The following is a 17,580-nucleotide window of genomic DNA, read 5'->3' on the forward strand; positions in this document are numbered from 1 at the left end:
CCATTATTTTTTCTTCGTTGCTCAACCATTTTCTAAGAGTGAAACCTCCTTTTCTGAACAGTTGTATTAATTCCTTTTGGGCTGTTTCTGCTTCCTGCACTGTCTCAGCTCCTCCTAGTATATCGTCTACATACATGTTTTCTTTTACAATTTTCGATGCCAACGGGAACCTCGCTCCTTCGTCTTCTTGTAATTGTTGTATTGTTCTTAACGCTAAAAAGGGTGCTGCGGCCGTGCCGTATGTCACCGTCGTTAAGTTATACTCTTGTATGTGGTCCTTTGTGTCCTTTCTCCACAAAATTTTTTGATATTTTTGGTCTTCTTCTGCCATTCTGATTTGTCTAAACATTTTTTCCAGATCCGCTGAGTATGCTACCTTATTGGATCTCCATCGTAATAGTATATTTGTCAAGTCTTGTTGTAATTTCGGCCCTGTGTGCATAACATCATTCAGGCTTACTGCCGATGAGCTTTTGCTTGATGCGTCAAACACGGCTCTTATTTTCGTTGTAGTACTGTCCTCTTTTCTCACTGGATGATGAGGTAAGTAGTACCCATCTCCCTGGTTTTCTGCTATTACCATATGACCTTGGTTTTCATAATCTTCCATGAATTGTCTGTAATTCGCTTCTAACTGTTTGTCTTTTGCAAACTTCCTTTCTAGTTGCATCAATCTGGCGAATGCTTGCTGTTTAGATTCTCCTAACTTTGCGACGTCTTCCCTAAACGGAATTTTTACTTCGTATCTCCCTTCTTCATTCCTTTTTACAGTCTGTCGATACAGTTCTTCACATTCTTGTTCTTTCACTGAGAAACTTGTATCCTGATTTACTTCTTCTAATTCCCAGAAGTTCTTTATTTGTACGTCCATTTCTTGTCTTGATATCATACAGCATACTTCTGCTTTTATATTCTCCCTTTCTCGTGCTATTCCCGAAACTATCCATCCTAGTTTGGTGTTTTGACTCAGGAGTCCATTACTTATTCTGTGCATCCCTTCTGTCAATATGTAACTGTATTCTTTTACTCCTAGTAGTAAGTCTATCTTCCCTACCTTGTAATATCTTGGATCTGCCAGTATTGCATTTTTCTCGTTATAGTCCGGTAGAATTATATCCTTTTCCGGTAAATTCCTTGTTATCTTCGGTAGTACTAGTGCTTCTATTTCCATCTCGAAGTCACTTTCGTAATGAGTTTCGATTAAAAGTTTCATACTCCAGTTGGCTGTTTTTTCTCCTGACGAGCCTATCCCGGATATGGTCGCCTGTATGGGCTTCCTTGTTGTTCCTAGCGTCGTCGCAGCTTGTTCCGTTATAAATGCGCATTGTGACCCTTGGTCGATTAGTGCTCTCATTATGTGTGAATCTCCTTTCGCATCTCTTATGCGTACCACAGCTGTCGCTAGTAATGCTTCACCTTCCTTATGGCTTGCACAGTTTACTGAATTCTGCCCTCTTTGCTGGTCGTTGCTATTCCTAGGCCCATTGGTATCTTGTGTATTTTCTCGCCTTCCGTTATTTTGTTCTCTGGCGTTGTATGGATTATTATTTCCTCCTCTGTACCTATCAGCTTGGTACCCGTTTCTTCTATTGTTTGAATCTCTTCCATTTCTTTCTTGTGTTTGTTCTCGTTTCGTTTCATTGGAGTTTCTTTTGTTGCTTGTGTTTCCTTTTTCATAATGCAACATATGGTGGTGGTCTCCGCCACAGTGTCTGCACCTATATTGTGAATAACATTGTTTTTCTTTTTTATGTGCTAGGCAGTTTGTATACAATCCTTTTTCTTTTATCATCCTGTTCCGGTCTCTTACATTGAGTTCCTGAAATTCTCTGCAGTTCGGTACTCCGTGATCTCCGTTGCATATCACGCAATGTGTTCTTGGTTTCCTAAGAGATCCTCCTTGCTTCTCTTGTCTTTTTTCTGACTCCAGCAGTTCCAGTGTCTGAAATCTTCGCTGTAAGAATGTTTGTGTCGATTTGTACGTCGGTATCTCTCTACTGTCTCCAATGTGGTTTTCGTACAGCCTCCTAGTTTCATTGTCCCATTTCGTTATGATAATTCGGGCTATCAATGGGCTCCACGCTTCCGTGTCTGTTCCTAACCCTCCTATGGCTTCCAGACTTTCGTGGAAGGTGTCATGTAGTGATTTCAATGCTCTAGCAGAAGATTCCTTTACTTCCTGCGCTAGTAGCATCCTGTCTATTAATTTAAACAATATCATCCTTGGGTTCTCATACCTATCTTTTAGCATGTTCCAGGCCACTTCGTAGTTGGCCTCGGATATGTTTAAGTGTTGTATCATTCTGTTGGCTTCCCCTCTTACTTGAGTTTTTAGGTACTGCATTTTTTCTGCGTTTGATAACTGGTCGTTTTCATGTATTACTTTAGTAAACAGATCGTGGAAAGTTCTCCACGTTTCATATCTGCCTTCATACACAGGGATTTTTACCTGCGGCAATGTCACACCGTCCCTCCTCTGTGTGCTTTCTGGCCGTTGCATTCCTGGCCTTATTTTCTTTAAAACTTCCCTGACTTTCCTCTTTAGATGATTTATTCTCTCTACTTCTCCAATATCTGTAGCGTCCAGTTCCTCATTTACTGCTGCTTCAATCATTAGTGTATTCACCTTTTCCATGTATTCTCTTAACTCTGACTGCAATTCTTCATCCTCCTGCAAGTCTTGTTCATTTTCTGGCCGTAATAATTCCTCGATTCTTTGTTTTCTTATCTGTATCTCCTTTACTTTCGGTGCTTTTCCTCTTTTCAGCACCCTTCCATATTCTTCCAACAGGGTTTTCCCCTCAATGTATGTCTTAAATACCTGATCATAGTATTTTGTTTCAAAATATTTTTCTTTCGTTATACCCCCTTCTAGCAGCTTTTCGTGGTTATTTAAAAATTTTGCCCAATATTCTTCTAATTTTTCCTGTCTATCCCGGATGTATTGTTGATTTTTCCGAGATTGGGAATCCTTTTTTGTATTTGAAACGAGTTTCACTATTTCTGTTCCTATTTCCGCTTGCTTAACGTATAGACTCTCCATGATTATTTTAAAAATTTTTACATTCAGCGGTAAATATATTAGACAATACTAAATGTACGTTATGTATTAAATAAGTATACCTGTATTATAACACTTTCTTTTCTATCGGAATGTGCAATTTAGCGAAATATGAGTTTGACCTTGCCTGCTGTGCTATTCTTTGCATTGAGGTAGGTCAAGATGTAATCCACACACTCTTATAATGATATATATACATATATATATATATTGTTATCAAAATAAATGAAATTATTTGCTACGTAATTATTTTAATTTTTCGAAATAAAATATTTAATTGTAATTAAAAGCAAGCTATATGTATGAACGTTTCTTTTTTCAAATTGTCATACAAAATTACTGTTTAGTTAATTATAGTTGTGAATGACGTTTATTTTTGTTTTATCAATTCTCTGTATTATTTAAATGGTATGCATTCTAAAGTACATTATTATACGATTGATAGAGTGGAGATTGTTGTTCTGAATTGTTAAATTGTAATAAAAAAAAACTTGTTAAATTGTAAGATTGTAAAAGTTGGAAGATTTTGTAATTATTCAAAAACTTACGGTTTTTTGTGTTCTTAGACGTTGAGGATCCCTCGCTTCTGGTGGGTTCTGCAATCGGTCCTGTCCTTTGGCTGCTCTGCGGCTCTAGTATGGCTCTCGGCTTTGGTACTGCTCTCGGCTCTAATATGGCTCTCGGCTTTGGTACTGCTCTCGGCTCTAGTATGGCTCTCGGCTTTGGTACTGCTCTCGGCTCTAGTATGGCTCTCGGCTTTGGTACTGCTCTCGGCTCTAGTCTGGCTCTCGGCTTTGGTACTGCTCTCGGCTCTGGTACCGCTCTCGGCTCTAGTATGGCTCTCGGCTTTGGTACCGCTCTCGGCTCTAGTATGGCTCTCGGCTTTGGTACCGCTCTCGGCTCTAGTATGGCTCTCGGCTTTGGTACTGCTCTCGGCTCTAGTATGGCTCTCGGCTTTGGTACTGCTCTCGGCTCTAGTATGGCTCTTGGCTTTGGTACTGCTCTCGTTCTAGTATGGCTCTCGGCTTTGGTACCGCTCTCGGCTCTAGTATGGCTCTCGGCTTTGGTACTGCTCTCGGCTCTAGTATGGCTCTCAGCTTTGGTACTGCTCTCGGCTCTAGTATGGCTCTTTGCTTTGGTACTGCTCTCGTTCTCCCGGGTCTAGTGGTCTCTCTCTGCTACTGAGGGTGTTGCTGGCGTGGACTGTATAGGCTCTCTCAAACTTCCTTGAAGTATTCTGTTTCTCGATAGGACCATGAACAAATTCCCTTCGTTGGCTCAGTGAAGATGTTCGTTCTGTTGTAATGGAAACACCAAATAATAGTAGCACAGTTTATTGTTGAGACGTACACTATGGGTGTAGACCCGGGATTACTTTGAGTAGAGACTGATGAAGTTGATCGTTGAAGACTATATGTTCGTTGAGTGAATATTGATTGAATGCTTCTCTAGTCAAGAGATATTAGTTTTATATAAATTCTATTTGGGTCAATATTTTTCGCGTACCTAGCGTGATATGTGTATTTAATTTATGTAAATTGTTTAACTTTGTCAGTACTTTTGACTGATGTCCAAATTATTATTTATAATTGACCAAATGTGTATGTAACCTAATTAACTACGTGTGTGTATTTAATAACAAATAGATTCATTCGGTCTACTGGGTGATAAAATTATACTGTCCAATTTCGGATATGAATTATGAAGATTTGATATTGGACACTCATTAACTGCCATAATTTTAAATAGTTGTATTACATATCGTTATGCAAAAAGAAAGTTATTAACATTTATAAATTATACTTTAAAAATAAGGGTTTTTAAATTATCTCGGTCAATTCTTTATGTATTTTAATTATAAAAATATCAATATTAGAGAACATTTTATGATCTATAACTTTTATTTTAACGTTTTATGCGCATAAACTTTTTTCACTTTTTACGATTGTTAAAAAAAAAAAGCAAAGCAAAATTAGCTAAAGTGTTCACATAATTGTCATCAGCTACCCCTCATATACCTTTTAGAGACTTTAAATATCTGTTTAAGATTTTTTCAGCTTTTTTAGAGTTGTAGATCATAAAAGTAACTTTTGAGAGTATCTAAATTAAAATACAAGAAACTATTAATCGAAATAGTTGCAAAAAACCTTATTTTTGCAGTTATTTATAAATTAAAATAACTCTTTTTGTGCAAAAACATATAACATATATAGCTCCTTGAAATTATGGAAATTAATAAGTTATTACAGTGCGCTAAATGTCAATCAGAGCAAATAGTTTATAGGTTATTTAATCTGTTTATAAACATTTATATCTTTGATATCGTTTATGCCACAAACTTATATAGAGGCTAATGAAAAACTGATGAAAAACACACTTCCTAAAAAAAAAAGAATCTTCTATGACCATTACGAGCCAAGAGAGCATTTTATATTTAAAACCAAAGCATTTTATTCTTAAAATCATACTTCCATTGTCTATTAACAGTAAAAGCTGAAAATTAAAGGGACTCTAAATAAAGATCTAAATTATGCGATCCAGCTTACAGATGGCATATGCGGTAAAGAAGTAAAAATTTATAACCCGTTAAAATGATGGTACTCGTAAAATACCTCTTCGGAAAAGTAGAATGGAGAACCATCTGAGCTCCGTTTTTTTTAGATTTGAACTTTTTTAAAATAAATCGCGCTTGTAAAATTTGCAATATCTTGGCTTCTGTGGCACGTAAAACATATTTTTTTTTTAACTGGGGTAGCTCAACAAAAAGTTGTTTAAATAATCGCTTTCCATGATAAACAAATCGTCACTATTTTTATTAGTTACATTACATACCATTATGCAAAAACAAAATTATTAAAATTTATAAATTTCTTTATATATTTTAATTTAGAAACTCACAAAAGGAAGAACTTTTTGAGATCTACAATTTTTATTTTAACTATTTTTCTCTAAACTGGATAAAAAACGTTTTATAAGCAAAAATGACCTCTCACTTTTTAAAATTGTTTAAACAAAAACAAACCAAAATACCTGTATGTCTTTACAGATTTATTATTAACTAACACTCGTATATCTTTTAGAACCTTCAAATATCTTTATAAGATTTTTACGTGTAATCAATGATTTTTTTACAGATGGACTGGTGTATAAATTAGTTCTCCGATAAAGATGAACTTATTTCTACTTTTCAATACAATAACTAAAAATAGGTAGCTAAAGAAATACATATTTAAATATCTAATATTTTGTTTGTTTATTAACTTGATATTTATTCACTAATTTGTTTTTCCGAAGTTTATTATATCATAATTATAATACCAACGAAAACGTAAAATTCAAATGATGAATGAAAAAAAAAATAAAATTTTTTTTAAGTTAATTACGTAACGGAAACGGTGTAAAATAAAAGAATATAAAAAAGTTTCTATTTACTTACCAGAGTGTAATATCCATGTTTGACAAGCCGAAAGATTTTTTGTCGGAAATCTGAACATTCTTAAACCATGAATTTTGTATGATGATAAACCACATTTGTAATAACAACAAATATTTCCAGCCATCTGTAAAAAACGATTTATTTATTATAGAAGTAACATTATTTTAATTTAAAATCACTTTTTTCAAATATTATCGAATGTATGTATTATCCGCTAAAATTTATTTCTAAATACCTAATTTTTTCATTTCTCATACAAATGTTTTTTGTTTTAAACACATAGAATTAAAATGTTTTACTTACCTCGGACCAAATTTTTGTAATACACTTCCAAATAAAATAAAATATTTAAATTCTTTAAACTTATTTAGATATAGGAAGATTTAGAACCCACAGTAAGTTTATGTACAATTTTAGTTGACACGATATTTACTAGTTGATAGTAATAACTCTATTTTAAATCAATACCGATTCATGGTCTGTTTTTTGTTATTTTTATTTGTAAGCAAATCTGTTGCTACTATGTCAGTGAAATATTGCAACGCTGGTGAATTTAATTCAATGGATCAAAAATGGACGTTTAGTTTAGTCTTTAACTTTTTCACATAGCACCATCTAGTATAACGTATATCAAACAAACAATGGTATATTAAAATCTATTGAGACAGAAAGAGTGGTGACATCTAGTGACTGTCTCAATTAGAATCAAACAAATTTATACATTGCGTTGGCTAACTAGTTCTATTTAAACAATGGTTGTGACGTTCTATTGTAGATTCCTTTTGAGTATTAGCTTTTCGTTTAAAGATCTATAAATTTTTGCAGTAACTTCTCTGTGATTTTGGATATAATTATTAATTATAATAAATTTATATCAAATATTTCTTTTGAATTTAAATGTCCATTCAGTATGTCAATTGGCTTCTGTTTCGTAACAGAATGGATCGAATTATTATATCCTAATACTGCATAAACCATATCTTTTAGGATATCAATTTTATTGTTATTTTTTGCTGTTATAATTCTCAGGTGTTCATTAATAGTGGAATGAAATCTTTCGATAGCACCTTTCGACTGGGTACTGTTTGCTGTGACGTAATGTGTTTCGACTTTGTGAACATCGAAAAATTCCCGAACAACCGAATTTTTTAGTTCAGTTCATCTGTCTATTACAACTAAAGAGGGAGCACCGTGATGAGACATAAATATTAGTAATGCTCTTGTTATTTCGATACCAGTTAATGCTGTAAGTGAGTAGGCTTGTCCGTATTTTGAGAAAGTGTCAATAATTGTCAAAAATTTATGTCCTTGTGCAGATAAGGTGTCACAAAATATAATTTCCATTGGTTTTGACGGTGTTGGTGTAATAGATAATTTCTGGCGTGGAGGTTTTCGGTCATATTTATTGGTTTGACAAATCTCACACTTATTTATGAAGTTCGTTATGTCGGTTTTCATGGTAGGCCAATAGTAGAGTTGTTTAAGTTTGGTTTCTGTTTCAAGTATGCCACGATGGTTTGTTTTTGCTTCATGATATTGTCTGATAGTTTGGTGTTGTTCGTCTTTGTCAGTAATGTCTCTTAGAATTGTATTACACTGAATTAATTTGTAAGCAGAATTTTTGAATACATTTCGTAATACTTCGAGAATTTGGGAAATGTAATTCTGGTCCTGGTTTTTGAAATACACACCGTATGTATATTTTGGATGAATATAGTTCTTAAAGACGTTTATGGTGTTATTCTCTAGGTCATTATAGAAATTAGTATATGAAGACGTTTTTTGTTACGAAATATCTGTTCGGTCTTTGGTTTAACTGATGAATGTAAAACGAAGTCAATAATAATTTGGTGGTCAAAAGAATTTATGATTTTTTCCGTAATTTGCATTCCTAGAACAGGATCTTCTGCACTTGTGTGTACGGTATTGTTGTCATCATCTTCTTTGTCTCCGTCTGGGTTTGATTGATCTATTTCGTCTTCTCTTTCTAAATTTTCTTCTGTGTCTTCATTCTCTTGATTTTCTTCATCTGTTGTTTGCAAATCGCCTGCATTTGCAAGTACTGATTCATTGTCCATATTTTGGTCAATTAAAATTTTCCATGTATTTTATAAATTCATTAGTATTTATTTCGACTCTAGACATTAAGTATCTAAGTGGTTTATGATCACATTTTATTGTAAACTTAACTCCGTATAGATAAGGTCTGAAGTATTTTGTGGCCCATACTATGGCTAATAGTTCTCTCTCGATAATGCTATACTTTTGTTCGGATTCATTTAATGTTCTGGATGCGTATGCAACAGGTTTTTCTTGTCCGCCTGTATTCTGGGCTAAAACTGCTCCAATAGCGAAACTACTTGCATCAGTTGACAGAATAAATTTCTTCGTAAAATCTGGATACTGTAAGATTGGTTCGTTGGTAAGCAGTTCTTTGCAATCTTCAAAACATTTAATGAACTGTGGAGTGTGTTCAATTTTTGCACCCTTTTTTAGACAAGATGTTAATGGTTTTGTTACTCGAGCAAAATCTTTTATGTATCTTCTGTAGAATCCAAGTAATCCAAGAAAGGATTTTATTTCTTTAGTTGTTTTGGTAATGGGTACGTGTTAATAGCTGTGATCTTATCGGGGTTTGGCTTAATACCTTCAGGTGTCACAATGTGTCCTAAATAAGTAACTTCCTTCTTTAGGAACTCACATTTATCCAATTGAATTTTGAAATTTGTCTCTTTTAGTCTTTTGAACACTTTATCCAAATTTGCAATGTGTTCTTGCAACGACGTGGAAAATACTATGATGTCGTCTAAATAAACTAAACATATCTCATTTTGTAATCCTCTCATAATGTCGTCAATTACTCTCTGAAAAGTTGCTGGGCTATTTTTTAATCCCATTGGCATTCGAACATACTCATAGTGACCTTTCTCTACAGTAAAAGCTGTTTTCTGGATATCTTCAGGTTTCATTTCGATTTGGTAGAAACCACTAGCTAAATCTAAAGTTGTAAAGTAGTTACACCTGCCTAATTTATCCAAAACATCGGTAATATTCGGGATGGGATAGCGGTCGTCTATCGTTTTTTCGTTGAGCTTGCGGTAGTCCACTACGATTCTGAATTTCTTTTTACCGGAAGCGTCCTCTTTTTTTGGTACTATCCAAATATTCGACGACCAAGGCGAATTGCTTGGCCTAATAATTCCTTGGTCCAACATGGATTGTATTTGTCTGTGTACTTCTGTTTTATATACAAATGGATAACGGTATGACTTAGAATAAATGGGCATTTCGTCAGTAGTTTTTATGGAATGTTTCATTTGGTTAGTAAAAGTTAGTGGTTCACCTTCTCTGTGAAATATTGTAGAATATTTTCTACAGTTTTATAATGTGTGCCTTCTCATCGGAATTGAGATGGCCAGTTCGAATAAGCCTGTCAATATCTACTTTCTCGGTGTTTTCGTCTGGTATAATGTCGGCATAAAATAGGTCATAAGAATTATATTCAAAAGGTACAGTTTGGAGAGGTTCAGACAGAGAGAAAATAATTTCGTCATCAGTATTATTACGTATTTCAACTATAGCATTACCATTTTGAGCTTCAGAAAGTATAGAAGGGATTTCGCAATTTTTTATGAATTGTCTGGCAATTAAGATATCACCGGATTTTTGACAGACGGAAATATTGCTTACAATACGACTATGGGGATCGCTGGAATAGCTTTACTACTATAGATTACTTTCCAAATAATGTATTGGCAAAGTTGTCTCAGGTGTAATTAATTTAGAATTTGTAAGATCCAAATGAGCTTGTAACATTTTTAAGGTATCTATGCCTAAAATTCCATCAAAGATATCATGGAAAGCAAAAAGGTGGAATTTAAAATAACCAGATTTATTAAATTCATCAAATATGGGGATCATTGCACAATTTTGTTGAGTTGATGTCTGAAATGCTGCCGATACAGTAAAAGGTTCCCTAAATATTTTATTTTTATAGAATTTTTGGGCAATTTCGGGCTTTAAAAAGGACTTAGTCGCTCCAGTATCAATCAATAAAATAATGGGTGGATTAGAAATTTTGAGATAGGCTAATTCTTTTTTATCAGACGAAATGTTAAGTTCTATCAAGGAGTGTCGTTGGTCAGGTCGGTTTCGTGAAAATTTTGGGAATCGTCATCATTTACATATTGATAGTTGTCACAATATTCATCTGAATTATAAAAATTTTGATTATCTTCTTCCTCAGGTATTACCTCTGTGTTAAATAACTCTTCATGACAGAAATTTGGATTTTGGCCTGTGCTTTTAAAATGATTATAATTTTGTCGGAAGTGTGGTGCTATATTTCGTGTAAAAACACTCATAGGAGTAGGTTTGGCCTGATTATTATTTGGATTGGGCTTCCAAACATTTTTTGGTTTACCGAAAACTTGAGAATTTGTAAAATATTTGGTTTGAAGTGGATTTGGGTGTCTTGGAAGTTGTACAGGACCTCTGGGAAATTGAGATCGGTAGTCAACTGTCTGAGTTATATCTGGTTGAAAGTTAGATGTAGAAGGTTGGCTCATTCTTGGCTGAGAATATTGTATATTTGGCTGTCGAATTGATTGAAAATGATTGACATTTGGATTAGTTGGTTTTCGAATAAAATTATTATTATTATTAGAATTGTTGTGATTAAAAGTTTGATTTTTCTGATAGTACTTAATATTATCATCCTCTCTAATAAACTGAATCGCTTGCTCTAACGAAGCAGGTCGCATTGCACGAATAATGGGCCCTAAAGGCTCCCTGAGACCAGCTAAAAATGATTTTAATGCCTGCTTCGTAAAGAAAGCTCTTTTGGATTCACGTTACTGATTAATATAGTGCAAATCTATGTAACTACAACTAGCATTTAATAAAGTTAAAAGTCTTTCATGAAAAGAGTATGGAGATTTAGGTTTCTGTTTGATATTTACTAAATCTTGATTCAAGCAATTTTCATCACGATGATCACCAAAATTCTGAATCAAAGTATTTTTTATATCTGGCCAAGCTTTAGCCCCGCTTATGGCTACTATTTCTTCTACTTTGCCTTCTAATTTATTAAGAATACCATTTAACAATAAAACATTTTGAAAACTGGCTAGATTATTCCTATCACAATAATGATTTAAAATGGATTCAGTTGCATTTACAAATCTGTGAAGTTTATTAATATTTTCATCAAAATTTGGAATAATTTGAGAAAGTTTTCATATCTAGAATAGGTGTTGCCATTTTATCTTTTAATTCTAATTTGACTAGATTATTCCTATCAAAATAATTATTTAAAATTGATTCAATTGCATTTACAAATCTGTGAAGTTTATTAATATTTCCATTAAAATTTGGAATAATTGAGAAAGTTTTCATATCTAGAATAGGTGTTGCCATTTTATCTTTTAATTCTAATTTACAAAAATTATTAATTAAGCCTAACTCTTCGTTAATATCGATTTCGCTAAAGGATTCGTTTCCAGAAGAGGAGTCTGGCATAAACAAAAATTACTTACCACATCTGTGCTGCACACTGTCTTCCTCGATGGAGTTCACTGGCAAAACTATGATATTGGTTCTCGATTTTCGCTAAGGGTTGAAACCCAAAGAACTTTCCGCGATAGATTTTCCCGAAAATCCTACTGACTGCGCCACTTATAGTTTTCCCGTAGGCAAAACTATTTTTAAAAAATAATAACTTTATTAAAAAATTACAAAATCGAAAAAGATCGTGACAATTTTTATATAAAACTATAATGTTCATTCCTTCAAGTTTACGAACAGACTGAAAAATATCTATATTAAAAATGCAATGGTAAAATTATAATTAAGTAAATATAAAAATGCAAACTAATCTTATTACAAAGTTCATTAGAACACAAATCCTGGATCATCATTCTTAGGTGAATGACTCGAACAGGGCCGGCTCCCATAACTCACGTATAGTTAGAAATTATTTAGACGAGGTTTTTCCCAATAGGTAGATTGGAAGACGTGGAACGATCGAATGGCCGGCTAGATCCCCCGATTTGACTCCTCGATTAATTCTTATGGAGTTATTTAAAATCTAAAGTAGATTTTAATAGACCAAAGAGTGTTGCTGATTTAAAAGTTAGGATAACGGAAGAAATTAACAAAATAACCCTTGAGGTCGTACAAAATGTTCTACGAGAATTCCAAAATCGCCTCGGTTATTGTCAAGAAGTGAATGGTGATCATTTTGAACATTTAATTTAATTGTAAAGTGCATTGACAAATATATCATAAATATTACGTGACATTATTATCTTCATTCAACCTAAAGTTTTGTGATAGAGACATTATCAAAATTTTACATTTTAAAAATCAATTTTCTCAGTTATGATTGCACCAAACTTAAAAAACTTTATATTGCTAAACAGAGGACTAAAATCCTTTTCTAACAAGGTGCCATACGACCCCCTTTCTTATTTAAATTTTTCGAGGGGTGCTTATAATTCAAACGGGTGCTGGAGGAGTATAATATTTTCATACTGTAAATTCTCAATTTAAGAATAAAAATCAACCTGTTTCAGGTTCTTTTCACAGTACATAATAACGCTAAAAATGAATTTATTCGATAAATATGGACCGCATGGTATATATAGACCCTTTCCAAGTTAACATGCTCCTTTTCTAACTTGGCTGCACCGTACTGAAGACGACCAATAGTCAGAAATACGTATATACGGTTGCCTTCCATATATAGGATATACCTTTTTTGGTTTTCTGTTTTGCGAGACATGCCATTACATTTTACTTATATATATATATATATATATATATATATATATATATATATATATATATATATATATATATATACGAGGTATGTAAGTTTTTTAAGTAAGTACCGTTTTGCGATTCCGCCGCCGCAGCGCTACGGTCGGCGTTCCGCGCATGAGCGCTGGTTACCTACATCTCTTGTCTACGCACTGACGCCATTACAGTCTGATTCTTCATTGTATACTTGTTTACTCCAGTGTTTAAGATGCCTCCAACAATCGTGAGTCACGCTGATTGTGAAGTACGGACTGTTATACGATTTCTTAGTGCTAAAGGCGTAAAACCGATCGATATTCATCGTGAGATCGTTGAAGTTTACGGACAAAACATTATGAGTGATGGAATGGTAAGGAAATGGGTGAGAGCATTTAAAGATGGCCGCACAAATGTGCATGATGAAGAACGGAGTGGGCGTCCTTCGGTCGTTAATGAAAATTTGGTGCAGAAAGTGGACGAAAAGGTGAGAGAAAACAGACGCTTTACAATTTCATCATTGTCCGACTGCTTTCCTCAGTATTCTCGTAGTGTTTTGTATCGCATTGTTACCGAGAACTTGAATTACCGGAAATTGTGTTCACGTTGGGTTCCAAAAATGTTGGCGGATTTGCACAAAACCCAACGTTTAGGCAGTGCATTAACTTTCCTTGAGCGGTACCACAGTGAAGGTGAAGATTTTTTAGACCAAATTGTTACTGGTGACGAAACGTGGGTGGCCTACGTCACACCAGAATCGAAACAACAATCCATGGAATTGCGACATTCATCATCACCCAAAAGAGTGAAGTTTAAGCAAACAATTTCTGCCCGGAAAATCATGTGCACAGTTTAACGAAGTCAAAACATTTGTGATGCAGTGGTTAACAAGTCAGGCGACAGAATTTTATCAGGAGGGTATTCAAAAACTGGTGCCACGTTATGACAAGTGCCTCAATATTCACGGAAATTATGTAGAAAAGTAGATTAAGGTACAGGCTTTCATGTAAAAATAAAATTATTGCCATATCTTTGCACGTCTTTTTTTAATTCCAAAAAGGTACTTACTTAAAAAACACGCCTCGTATATATATATATATATATATATATATATATATATATATATATATATATATATATATATATATATATATAAATAATATATCTGTAGCTTGGTCTTGGGCACAAGAAGTGACTAAGTCACTTTTGACATTTTTGGTCTTAGTGTCTTAAAAAACCACAAAGGTTTCAGAATGACATGAACTGGTCTATCTAACCTTAAAAATCACATTTTCATAAAATCAAGAAATACCTATCTCTCAAAGTCTCGTTTAAAATTAGTACTAGAAATACCTATGTACACATAGGTTTTCTGTTTAAACTGAAAATTTGTACAAGAAATGCATAAGGCTTAGGCATTATTGGGATTTAAATTTTTAATGTCAGAACTGCTTATTTCGTAACAGTCACTTCTTCTTTAAATGTATGGTTTTTGCACCGACAACATCGCAGCGTTTGCTTAAGGGTTATTTTATATTTGAGATTTGTGTAGACTCTATGTCAAATTTGAAGATAAAGTGCTAGATGTGATTTTAGTTTTTGCCATTGATTAAAAGTTATTTTTGTGACTAAGTTAAGTTCGGTATAATTTAACCTGTCATTTCACCCTCCTTCTAATGATACTTGTGCAAAGTGCGATTGGTATAATTTATTAATTGGTACAACTTCTGGTTTGCAAGAACAAGCAGTTCATATAGAGAATTGTAGCCAGCATCTTGCCATGGCAGATCGAGCATACAAGGAGAAAAAAAAATGATAAATTCCGAAGCTCTTATTCTAAAAGTGTTGCATTTTTGTCATTTCTTCTTTTTATATAGACATGACTCTGTCTGCTTTTCAATGTGCCTCCAGTAAGTTATCGTTCCATCGTTTTCATGGTTTTCCTACTGATCGTCTTCCTATTGGGGAACTGTCTCTTGCTGTCTTTACTACTCTATTTGTTGTCATTCGGCTTATATGATCGTTCCATTCTACTCTTCTATTTCTTGCCCAGTTCTTGATGTTCTCCACCTTGCATCTACGTCGTATATCTGTACTTTTAGCTCTGTCCCATAGTGTCTTACCATCAATTTTTCTAAGTGTTTTCATCTCTGCTGCCTCTATCCTTTTTTTTATCTCTGTCAAGTCTTGTCTCTGTCGCGTATCTCATTATTGGTCTAATGACTGTTTTGTAAATTCTGTCTTTTGTTTCTTTCCCGATATTTTTATTTCTCCATGTTGTTTCTTCGGCTCTGTTTACTCTATTCACTTGATCTTCCACTTCAGTTTCGAGCTTTCCGTTGCTAGATAATATGATGCCTAGATATTTAAACTCCATCACTTGTTCTTTTACCTGACCTTCCAGCTCCAATTTACATCTTAGTAAATTTGCTGTTGTAACCATGCATATTGTCTTTTGGGAAATTAACATGTTGAATTTTCTGGCGGTTATATTAAATTGGTGCAGAATACGTTGTAAATCATCTTCGCTTTGAGAGAGTAGTATTGCGTCGTCTGCATAGCAGATTATTTTAAGATGTTTTTCTCCCATTTTATATCCTTTTTTAGTTCTTACTTTTTTTTATTATTTCATCCATAATCAGGTTGAACAATAGAGGACTCGAGGAATCTCCCTGTCTTATCTTTGTGTCATTTGATTTAGAAAAATGCTTAGCTACACCCATGCTTCAAAACAATATTTTATTTTAAAAAAGATCATTATGGACTTTAATCCCACTGTCTACAGTTGCATAAATAAAAATAAACACGCCGTTTGTTACGTTTGGGAGGAATTAATAGTCTCTAGAGGAGGACAAGAAATAGCATCCCGTTTGAGGCACTATATCCTTTCTTTACCGGCAAATATTAATAAAATTAACATGTACAGTGACTGCTGGTCAGGACAAACAAGAAATATTTATGTTGCTGGTATGTTATCTCTTTTGATAGAAGATTTTAACAAAAATAAAAGGGATCTTGTGATTAATCATAAATTTCTTGAACCGGGACATACTCATCAAGAAGCGGATACGATCCTTACAGCTATTGAAAAAGTCAAGAAATATACAACTGTCAAAATAGAAGTACCCAGAGACTGGGCGAACTTAATTAGAATGGTTCCGAGAAATCCATCTATTAAATTTATAGAAATGGAACAGAAAGATTTCCTGAATTTCTCACGAATTCTAAAAAGTCACTACGTGCATCGCAAACTAAACAATGACAATGAAAATATTTCCTGGCTTCACATGACAAGATGAGTACATTATCGCACAGATGCACTTTCACAAGTTTTTTATAAAACTTCTTTTGATTCAGATTATTTTAAGGTAATGGATTTATCAAGAAAGAAAGCAATATGTGCTACACGTTCAGCTCAACTGTCTGGGCTTGCATCAAGCCGTAGTCCATGCTAAGTTACGCTAATCCCACTAACCAATAAGAGAATTCCACTATCAGATAAAAATAAGATAAAGATAAAAAAATTAAAGACCTCAAGAACTTAATGCCTTACATTTCTGTATCAAACAGGTACTTTTATGAACGTATTTTTGCTAGACCAGCACCAGCCCAAGCTGTAGATGATGAATATTTACCTGACGAGCGCATATATGAAGATGATTATGTAAACACCTGGAATTTACTTGCCCATCTGTATTTTTAAGAAGAAAATGTATCGCAGATAATTTGTATTAAATTGTCTATGTCAATAAAGGTAGATATCGGCATAGCTCGCAATAGTGATCCTGTAGTGATCCTTTACCAAGTTAATATGCTCCTTTTCTAACTTGGCTGCACCGTACTGAAGACGACCAATAGTCAGATATACGTATATACGGTTGCCTTCCATCTTATACACATATTTTACTATTAACTCGCATTATCCTGTTTCTTATATATATATATATATATATATATATATATATATATATATATATATATATATATACATACATACATACATACATACATACATACATACATACATACATACATACATACATACATAATACTATATAATAATCTTATTACAGAGAAACGATGGGTTCTCATACGGAAGGTCAACAACCACCTATGATGTCTTTTAAGGCTTTTCTAGCCACTCAAGATGATAACATTTCTGATAGCGAGGCTATAGAAAAGTACAATGATTATAAACTAGAATTTCAACGTCAGCAGCTTAATGAATTTTTTGTGGCTCATAAAGATGACGAGTGGTAAGTTTTTTTTTTTATTATCAACCCAT

At 33.7% G+C, this 17,580-nt stretch overlaps 1 protein-coding gene across 2 annotated transcripts in view; it reads left to right on the top strand.

Moving 5' to 3' along the window:
• Ars2 (arsenic resistance protein 2) overlaps window positions 1-17,580 on the top strand; it is a 505,227-nt gene that overhangs the window by 136,132 nt on the left and 351,515 nt on the right. For both annotated transcript variants that reach the window (XM_072529864.1, XM_072529863.1), the window contains exon 4: window positions 17,369-17,551. In XM_072529864.1, coding sequence (XP_072385965.1) covers window positions 17,369-17,551 — 183 coding nt within the window. The remainder of the gene's footprint in view (window positions 1-17,368; window positions 17,552-17,580) is intronic.

Source organism: Diabrotica undecimpunctata, chromosome 4, assembly GCF_040954645.1.
Source record: "Diabrotica undecimpunctata isolate CICGRU chromosome 4, icDiaUnde3, whole genome shotgun sequence".
NCBI lineage: Eukaryota > Metazoa > Arthropoda > Insecta > Coleoptera > Chrysomelidae > Diabrotica > Diabrotica undecimpunctata.